Below are 9,936 nucleotides of genomic sequence, written 5' to 3'. Positions count from 1 at the left end.
TATAGTCTCAGGGGTCCTGAGAGACCCGACTAAGCCTAGGTTACATTATCAGAACATGAAATAAAGCATGAATAGAAATATTAGATGATACACATTTCCCCCTCTTACATATGGGAAGTGGGAGACACCAGACAGGGGATGGGCAGTTGAGCTTTATGTCTGGTTAATTTTCTGGATCTTGTTTTAAAGAGTCCTTTGGGTCATTTACGTCACCTGTCGTTTTGCCATTTGTAAAACGGAAGTGTTGCTAGTGCCTCACTGCCTTGGACCATCTGGGTAGGAAGAACCACCGCCTCATATCACTTGCATTCTAGCAGGGAGGGATCTGAGAGTAAATAATAGTGTATATAGAGAGCAGGTGAAATATCCTAGAATAAAATTGAAAGGCCAAGTGTTGTGGGGCAGCAGGCACCTTTGACCGGGGACAGAGAACAGAGTAAAGCCTTGGTAAGACATGAGCCCTTGACAAGTGGCCAAATTCCTGTCAGCGCCCATTACTGCTCCAGTGTGTGGAGCACCGATGTTGCTGTTAGTCAGTTTTCCAGCACTGTAACAAAATAGCTGAAACTAAATTTTAGACTATAGGAAGGTTAGGGGTCACAGAGACTGAGGAGGCCACCCTCCTTAGTGGAAAGAGGGGAATGCCAACCCACTCACAAAAAAACTTCAGCCCAAAACTTACCCCGCCTATACAAGGTGCAAGAACAGAAAATAAAGCAAAGACTGAGGGACTTTCCAACTGATGCCTGGCCCACACTGAGACCTATCCCATGGGAGACAGCCAACCCCTGACACCCTTAACGATACTCTGCTGTGCTTGCAGGCAGTGGCTCCACCCAGAAGCTGATGGAAACAGATGCAAAGACGCACAGACAAACATTGGGGGGAGCACAGGGAGCCTTGTGGAAGAGTTGGGGGAAGGACAGAAAGACTCAGGGGAACAGGAACCTCACAAGAAGACCATCAGAGGCAACTAACCAAGGCCCAGGGGAGCCTGTGGAGACTGAAACTCCAACCAGGGACCATGCATGGACTGGACCGAGGCCCCCTACACGGCTGTAACTGATGGGCAGGTCCGCCCTTGTGTGGGTCCCCTAGTAAGGGGAATGGGTGCCGACTCTGACATGGGCTCTTGTCTGCCTTTCAATCACTTTCCTCTGGCAGGGCTACTTCACTAGGCCACAGGGGAAGAGGATGCGCTCAGTCCTGATGCGACTTGATGTTATGTTGGGGTGGGTGCACGGGAGCTCTCCTTCTCTGAGGGGTAGGAGAGGGGGAAAGGAGAAACAGGGAGGGAAGGTGGCGTGGGGAGAAGGGGAGGGAAGGGGCTATGACCAGGATGGAAAGTGAACAATTAATAAAACAAATTAAAAAAAATAAAAGAAAAGAAAGAGCAACTACTGGATATGTAAAGAAACAAAGTTAAAATTTCAATAGCAAAAGCAAACAAACAAAACAAAAAAATCAGCACACTACACATAAAAAAATATATAAAAAGGTTTATTTGGGCTCATGGGTTTTAGAGGTTGCGTTTGCTTTGAGCTCATGACGAGGAAGCACATCAGAGCAGGAACATGAAGAAAGAAAAGCTTTGTCCCTTACGAGCTGAGGTAAAAACCCAGATTGAGGAAGGGCCAGGGTCACCCTCCTTGGGGGCGAGTTTCCACACATCTTCCACTGTGCCTCATCTCCCAGTGGTAGCACCCTTTGGACCAAGCCTTTAACACACGGGCCCAGACCACTGCATGGGCCATGCATCAAATACTTTAGATTTTTATCATATCCTTTAAATTTTATTATCCATTCCAAAGCCAACTGATTGCATTTTTAATTGTCCAAATGGATAGACTGTTTCCTCTTATTTTTTCCACCTGATTATTATTACTATTATCATTGGTGCGATGAGCTGCATGTCACATTATTAGATTGATTTGAATCCAGGGGGAAAACTGTCTCTAAAATGAGATAACTAAAAGGCGTCCTAAAAATACATACATTACATTAAGCTGGTATCAGTTTACTTTTTAAAACTTCATATATATTTAGGAAAAATAAGAATTTATAGGCATGTTAAGTTATTAAGGGAGCAAAGTGTTAACATATATGTATGTACCTGGTTATTTAAAAATTGCAATTAGACATTCACTATTAGTGAAATTATTCTGACAAGAGTTTTCTTTCAAGTACTGACTACTCAGTTTATACCTAGAGGTAATAAAGACCAAATGTTAGAAAGTATTTCATATTTTCCAACTTTTTTATGAGCTTACTCGTGAAATTATCCAGGTTTGTAAGACTTTTCTTCATTAAACTGAGGTGGCTACAGCAATGGTAGCTTTAGGCTAGAGACGCTGTAAGCATGGGAAAACAGACTTTAAATAGGAATGATGTATTGAATTTATGACGGTATATTTAAAGTTTGCTGTTGCCTATGGTAACCACAGAAGGCCTCTTAAGTCAAGGTGTCAGTACCAACACACACACACACACACACACACTTAAAAAATAGGAGAATGGCAGTTAAGTGTGCAAAATATAATACAACTCAAAAGTAATTTCTTTATAAACTGTTTTACTGGGGGATTTGCGTGAAGATCCATCACCAGGTGCCTCGGGAAGTCTGTGGGAGACAACAGCTAAGAGACAAGGCCACAGCGTTATCAGAGCGGATCCTTTTCAACTCCCCATGTCGTTACCTCTGTATCATACAAGTCTAGTCTAGCAGTTTACTAGACCGCCCCTTCACCGGTAGCCTTTTACTAAAGGATATTTATTTCTGGGGGCGGGGGTAAGAGTATTTATTTATTTATTTATTTATTTTTTTATTTTATTTATTTATTCAGATTACAACTCAGTTGCTATTGGGAAAAATATTCTTATTTCAGGTGTTTCCATGCACTTTTAGCCCATGGTTACCTCCAAATGTTATTGGATAAACTTGGCTGTCTCCCTGCCCCCACCTCCAAGTGGGTTTAGAAAACCCATGAAAGTCATTCACTACAAGAAGACAGAGACCCAGCTGAACTGTTTACTGGCATGCTGATTTAAAATGCAGAGATGCCTGGGAGACATTTCTAAACAATAAAGTTGAAATACACTAACTTTCTTGCCTCTCTCCACCCCCCACCCCCCACCCCCATGAAAATTTCTGTGTAATTACACAAACTACTCTCCTATCAAATTAGGGCTAATTCTCTATTTAATTTTGGGGGAATTAAATAAATACAGCTGTAAACAAAGTGTTACCAAGCTATCAGATGGATACACTATCTCAGACTATAGTTACTGTGGCTTTGACCGATTTATAAAGCAACATAATTTCTAAAAGTAGCAACAATCAAAACTTTAGCCAGTTCCTTTACATAATGGTAAAGTTTATTTTATTTTTAAGTAACAATTGGAGGACAAAATGTTTAAAATTTGCAGTTTAAAACATGCACATCCACAAAAGGCTAATGACACATAACAGTGCATAGAAATGGATTTTACTCAACAGTAGTAACTGTTTATAAAACACAGTGCATCAAACATCAAGAGACACAAACCTGAGAGAACCACTATCAGCACAGATTCGACACTCTCCACTCATGCAGCGTCACAATCTTTACAGCAGTTTCGACAGGAATGGCTTTTCCATGGAGCTGAGCATCTATTTTATATTTACTGCAGACTACAGCTTTTCATAGCTGCCTTTTCCAAGGCTGCCTTCTTACTTTAACTTAATACACTTGAAAAAGTGAGAAATGAAGCTTGAAGAGGCTAGCAACAAAGGGCACTCACTGCATTTATGGCTTCTATTCTATGACTGGGAATTTAAAAAACAAATTCTGTTCACATCTTTGCGATAGCAGACTTACTATGGAAATTTGCTGTTAATTCAATGCATATGCAATCCACCTTTCTTCCTACTTAAGAAAGATTTATTTGCTGAGATGTTTCATGAATTTTCTAAAGAGAAGTTTTTTTTTGAGGCAAGCTAAACAGAAAATTCAATTAAATAAAAAAATTCAATTGAATTTGATGAAACCCGTAAAATAAGCCATTAATTAAAAAAAAAAAGTTGTGTGGAGGACCTATTAATTTGTCCACTGAACATTCAATTCTAGTTAGGGCACGATAAAGTTTTACAAGACAGAAATAAATACACGAATGTCATGCATTTGCCTGGGTCACATTAAATATTAATTCATGCAAACCATAAACCTACCAAAAAATCAACCAAACAGACACACGAAACAAAACAGAAAACTCAGATGTTCTCCTATAGAAAACAAATCAATATGAAACACGAAAAGCATTTATTTCCTTTTCTTAAAATTTAAGTTACATTCCATTTTCATAGCTGGTGAAGGTTAATTAAAACACACCAAAGTATATCTAAGTTTCACAAGTGTTTTATTTTAATGTGAGAAAAATCAGACTATGATACGTTTAGTAGTCCAGAAACACTCACCGTTACAGAACATTTATGAGGCACACAGCCACACGGCGTTACTGTGAGCAACAGACAGAAGGAATTCCATACACTTGGTCACCACGGTGTGAATGAGTGGTTTTATGGTTTAATTATTAAAGATTTACTTCATGATACAAGCTTTAAGACCAGGAACCATGAAAACATGATGTATGTTTTGTATGATGAACAGGTGGCTTTATAACGTCTACACACGGTTTGAAAAGGATGCCACCGACTGCTTTCTGACTAGCAGTCGTTTTCTGAAAGGGTGCTTTTCAATGACAGCTCAGGAGTGTGGCACTGAGCACAAAATTAAACGAACCTGTGAATATCACACCAGCCGTCCAGGATACTGAGTTGAAAAATTAAGATTATATAATTAAATGCCGAGACCACATCACTCTCGTTATCTCTAGAATGCGTGTCGCCCGCTGGAAAGGTAAGGGACTCACTGATTCTCTTTAATGACAATACAATCTACGGCTCCCCTGTTTGGCAGCATCTTTTCACCTGCCTGGGTGAGAGAGAACTAGGCAGTGTGCTCTCTTTCTTGCCGATACCATCTCACACAGATGCCGAGTGGAGTACCAGCCAAGAGGCACATTTACCATATTAAATTCCCCACGCTGCTGAGAACGTTGCTTTCCTGATAATACCTTCAGTAACATAGCGTCTTCCAGGTTGTGAGTGAGACACCAATGCAACACACAGAGAAAGTTATGCTCTATACCTGCTGCGTGTATCCCAACGTGAGTGACTCAGCTGCCAGCCTTTCAGTGCTAAAGTAATAAGGCCTTTCTGCTATAAATAGTGTCTTCTGGATTGTAAACATCACGGAGCAGACATGTCAGCATTGGCCAGAGTCCTTATAAGGGATTTTAAATTGAAGTTATATGTTGGTTATTTTGGAAAACATAGGTTTAAAGACAGTTTCACTGCAGCCATTCAAGCCCTGGTAAAACCATGCACCTTTCTCTCCAGCTGACAAAGGTTAGAAACTCAAGACGATTAAGTCCCTATTAACCTGCTGCAATAGCAACTCACTAATTCAAGTTTTACCCAAGTGGCCACTCCCAGTGCTCTCTCTAACCCAAGCAGCAGAGAGACTGACTTCATGTCCATCATTCAAACACAGGATCCAGGGCCAAAAAGGCATCGAGAGTCTCGTTTCAGGGGATGAGGCACACTGAGTAGCTGTGAGGACTCACATGTGGAAGAGTTTCATCAAAGTAATCCGTGATTCCAGATATAAAGATGGCTTTGGATTTCCACGTGGCAGTCACCCTCATTCACAATGTTCTGACATGAGGAATCTGGACAGAGATGCCTCTGACGGCGACGGCAAAGAGAAGCGAGCCGGTCCTGGGTGGGTAACCACTCACTTCTGTGCTGTGTGTGACGTCAACTGTTACCACCAGGAAGCCAAGGAAAACCCACGCTCCAGATTCAGTGGGTAGCGGGCTAGAGTCTGCAGCCTCACAGTCTGAAAGGTCACCTTGGATTCTCTGTGTGTCCTTCTGCCAGATGTTTGATTCACCTCTTGGCCTGAGGTGCAAACGGGACGGTCTGAGATGTGAAGGGTGTCTACTCTGCTCCCTTTAGAAACTATGTGTCGGTTTAGAACCTCTTCTTTGTAAGGGGATGCCGAGATACACTGGTCTCTCGCTACAAATTGAGAGAAGGAAGATACACACAGTCTAATTTTAAATCCAGACTGAAAAAGGGGGGTTAATGTAAATGACTAAATGGGGGTAATTTGGAGAATCCCCTCTTCTCGAAAATACTTAAAGGTCCCTATTTTGCTGGTAATCCACTTAAAGGCAAACAGGCTTTTGGATAAAAGGCAAAAGAGTTTGTTTCAATCTCTTCAGTGTATCTGAAAACTAGAACTCCCTTTTTATCTTTTAAGATGAAAAAAATATTGTAAAAACTGTAGAAAACTGGGTGTAGTTTTTAAACAGCCCCTTCACCATCTATTGTTGGTAGCAAAATAGGCATTTCCCCCCTCAGGAGATTTCATGGAAATGCCAAACTAAATAGAGTGAACATATATTTGAAAACATGTCAGTGAACCCTATTCGTGATGAGAAACATCCATTGACTGTAAGGATACAGGCTGGAGTAAAATAGGCATTTCCTTAAAACAAAGGAAATGTGCTACTTATGTGCCAATAACCAGTACATGACTCATTTTGGGAATTATTGGCCAAGTGAACTGTGAAGTAATTTCTGGGCTTAAGCATATAGGGTAGTCACCATCACACCAACTGTGGTACATGTATCATCTCCAGTGTAAACACAGTGTGAGGACAAGCAGATCACAGGGCAAACATGACAAAAAGGCCATGCATCACCTCATGGGCAATCCCAAGTGTCTTCGGAAATCCCACATACATATGTAACCATAATTTTCTTAGGAGGGAAAACCTGAAAACAAAGCGGCATCGCTCCATCTATAGCAGAAGCCAGATTTTTGGACCACCTAAAGGCGTCTCAAGTTCACCGGAAACAACAGGAAATACAATCGAAAAAGGAAAAGTCGGTGTTGTAACAACGGGGTCTCACACGGACACTCCCCCCCCCCCCCCCCCCCCGCCACCTCAGATTGGAACAAATGAAGGAGACAAAGGACAGAGAAGCAGTTGTAAGGCTGAAGGTGCGACATCACAGGTTTTAGTAGCAAATGCCGGGAAATGCTCAGTTACGGCTTCACATTTGAAAAGTCAAGCATGCAGATCATACAGCTGTAGTGCAAGGACACGTCCTTTTAAATTTCTGGGCAAATGACTACTGGATGAGAAACACACGTACTGAACGTCTTTGGCAAACACTTAGCAAGACACTTTTTTTTTTTTTGACACAAACGCTTGTTAATGCCTTGTTTAGAAGTAGAAGTGTTCCGTAGAGTGAGTCAAGAACGCTGGTTTGCTTCAGCATATCCAGAAATCTCAGTCTGGCTATCAAGAGTTCTTTCTTCCCTGAACACCATTTCAGAGTTGCTGCTGCTGTTGCTCTTTTAAATGGTTGATTGACCCGTGGTTGAGCCAAGGTACTGATAGTTACAGGCCCAGAGGGACGGCTTCCCAACACTGACCTGTCCCCTTTTTGAGAAAGCACTCTGGCAAAGACACAAGGCCATTTCCAGTACTGGTTTACAAAGCCTTAGCAGGTACTTGAGGACATCTGAGGGCGATGGTGCTACAGTAGTCGTGTAGCTCTAATGTCGGTGAAGTCCGTTCTGCAAGATGAGCTCTGATCCACTTTTTCCTCCCCCAGGACCGGACTGGAATTGGTCAGCAGACGCAGTAATGACCGACCGCTCTCCTCAGAGACACAGCAGGACCTGTCGCTTGCGCCTCCCAATCACCACTCATCTGGCCTCTGTTTTGTGGTGTCATAGGCTCTAATCACTTCAGACTGGGAGACGATGCCGTTTTCGTCTTGAGAGAAGGCATAGCCGTCTGCAAGTAAGGAAGAACAGGAATCACTTAATGGCCTCACCGGAAATTACTGCCGGTTCTGACTGCCCACCTTTTCCTGGGAGAACTGATACATATTTCCCACCTTCAGAAGCAAGGGGAGCTCATTTTTTTTAACATCTGGAAAAGACACAAGTTCAAGCAGCCAAGAGGGCGAGCGGGAGGACAGGCGGTGAGCAGCGCATCCCACGCGGCTAAGAAGAAGCCGTCAAGTCTCCCTCACTCCTCTGAGCCTCGCACCGAGTCTACCGCCTTCACTGTGGCCGCCCCATGGCTGAAAGGGGTCAGAGTCTGCCTGTGGCACTGGGTGCAGTTTTAGATTAGGCAGCAGGTGAGGGAGAAGGTTGGAGAGGAGGGGGTGTGTCGGCGAACAGAAGGATGTATTAATTAGCCCGAGTAAATTATTCTAACGTGAGCACACAGGTGAAAACACCATGCTACACTCTATTAATAGCTATATGATCACTTGTTAATTAATGGTACCGGGAAGGAGGAGCTGAGCACCCAGAAATTGCCAGTGGTGGAGGAGAGGCCTGTTTTTTGTTTTGTTTTGTTTTGTTTTTAGGTGACATTCTTTTTGGCTCTCAACTCGCGTGCGCGCGTGCGCATGCACACACACACACACACACACACACACACACACACACACACACACACACACCACTGACATTTATGTGATCAGAAAGGGATAGGACAGAAGATGACCCCTAAGGGGATTACATCTTTGGAAAAAGCTCCCTGATATATAAAGACCAAAAAGCACTAAACATGGGCACATATAAAGGAAAATAAATTACACGTGGAAACACACAATAAAAGATATACTGCCGACACCAATAAGTTCACTCCAGGGTGATATATATAATGTTCTCTTTCAGGCCCTTGAAGTGTTAAGAGGGTGAGATACCTAATAACTTCTTCTAACTCTAAATATGCATAAATATTTTTGAAGGGGAAATATATGTTTCCTTGCATCGCATGAAAGCTGGAAAGGCTCTTGCTAAGTTATTCAAGTAGAAAAGATAACAACACAGGCACTTTTAAGAGTGGAGATTTATCTCACTGTTTCTATTCAAGATTTAAGGATGCGAAGAATGTGGAGAGAGCAGCATTTTAAAATTCACTATTAACCGGGAAATGGTGTCGCCCATGGTTTTGTTAACCAACCGTTTGCTTTTATGCACCATGTTGCAAAATTTTAAACCATTAATTTTATGGTTAAACATGGTGGAAATTTCAACACACTGCTGTGACGGATGCTGGGGTCCACAGACCACAGAGAGCCTGTTTAGCCAAAGCCCCAGTACTCACGGAGCAGGTTCTGTTGTACGGACTCAGAGCGGTACAGGTTCACGTGGCTCTTCTTAAAGACATTCTTGAGCAGCTGTGCCCGCTCCGTGAGGCTGTGGAGCAGACATAGGAAAGTGTGAAACGCACTGTCAACTCAGCGAGCCCTGCAGGACTACCAGCAGGCTTAGACCGGACAAAAGCCCGCAGCCTGAACTCTTCTTCTATTTTTTTTTTAAACTCCATTTTCCCAGATAGCAAATGAGATCTTAGGGTGTAGGCTGACACTTTTGAAGCCATTTCCCTCATAGCTAGGGAGAAGCTTTATCTTTATTAATAATCTAGGGGGAAAAAGATTTCTTTACCCAGCACCATTACATCTAAATCAAATGGGTACAGAATCTGTTCAACACAAGGGATAAAAAGTTACCAAATCACCTGAAATCTTGAGTGACTCACTGTTCGTATTCTAAGTAGGGACTTTTAAAGTTTTAAAACAGCTATCTTAGACGTACTGTATCTTGCTCATACTTTGATGTACTCTGATATAATGACAGTTTTAGTTATAATAAAGAAAAAAACCCAGAAAGGGCAAAATCGTATCCTTTTTTAATCAGAAAAATTCCATTACCACTCCAATATGGTTTAAGTAAGTTAATTTCATTTTATGATACAAACTGTTTTTAGAAAATAATTAGACTAGATAAAACAACA

General features: G+C 42.1%; 1 protein-coding gene across 4 annotated transcripts in view; it reads right to left on the bottom strand.

Annotated features, from left to right (window-relative positions):
* Nucleotides 1-3,353: 3,353 nt before the first annotated feature.
* ATP8A1 (ATPase phospholipid transporting 8A1) overlaps nucleotides 3,354-9,936 on the bottom strand; it is a 225,650-nt gene continuing 219,067 nt past the window's right edge. For all 4 annotated transcript variants that reach the window (XM_084797285.1, XM_084797286.1, XM_084797287.1 and 1 more), the window contains 2 exons: nucleotides 9,247-9,338; nucleotides 3,354-7,917 (listed from right to left, as the gene is read on the bottom strand). In XM_084797285.1, coding sequence (XP_084653411.1) covers nucleotides 7,820-7,917; nucleotides 9,247-9,338 — 190 coding nt within the window. In that variant the 3' untranslated portion in view covers nucleotides 3,354-7,819. The remainder of the gene's footprint in view (nucleotides 7,918-9,246; nucleotides 9,339-9,936) is intronic.

The sequence above is a fragment of the Acomys minous genome, assembly GCF_964271855.1.
Source record: "Acomys minous genome assembly, chromosome: 10".
Lineage (NCBI taxonomy): Eukaryota > Metazoa > Chordata > Mammalia > Rodentia > Muridae > Acomys > Acomys minous.
Note: the sequence above shows the minus strand (reverse complement) of the source record. Positions and strands in the feature narration are given on the sequence as shown.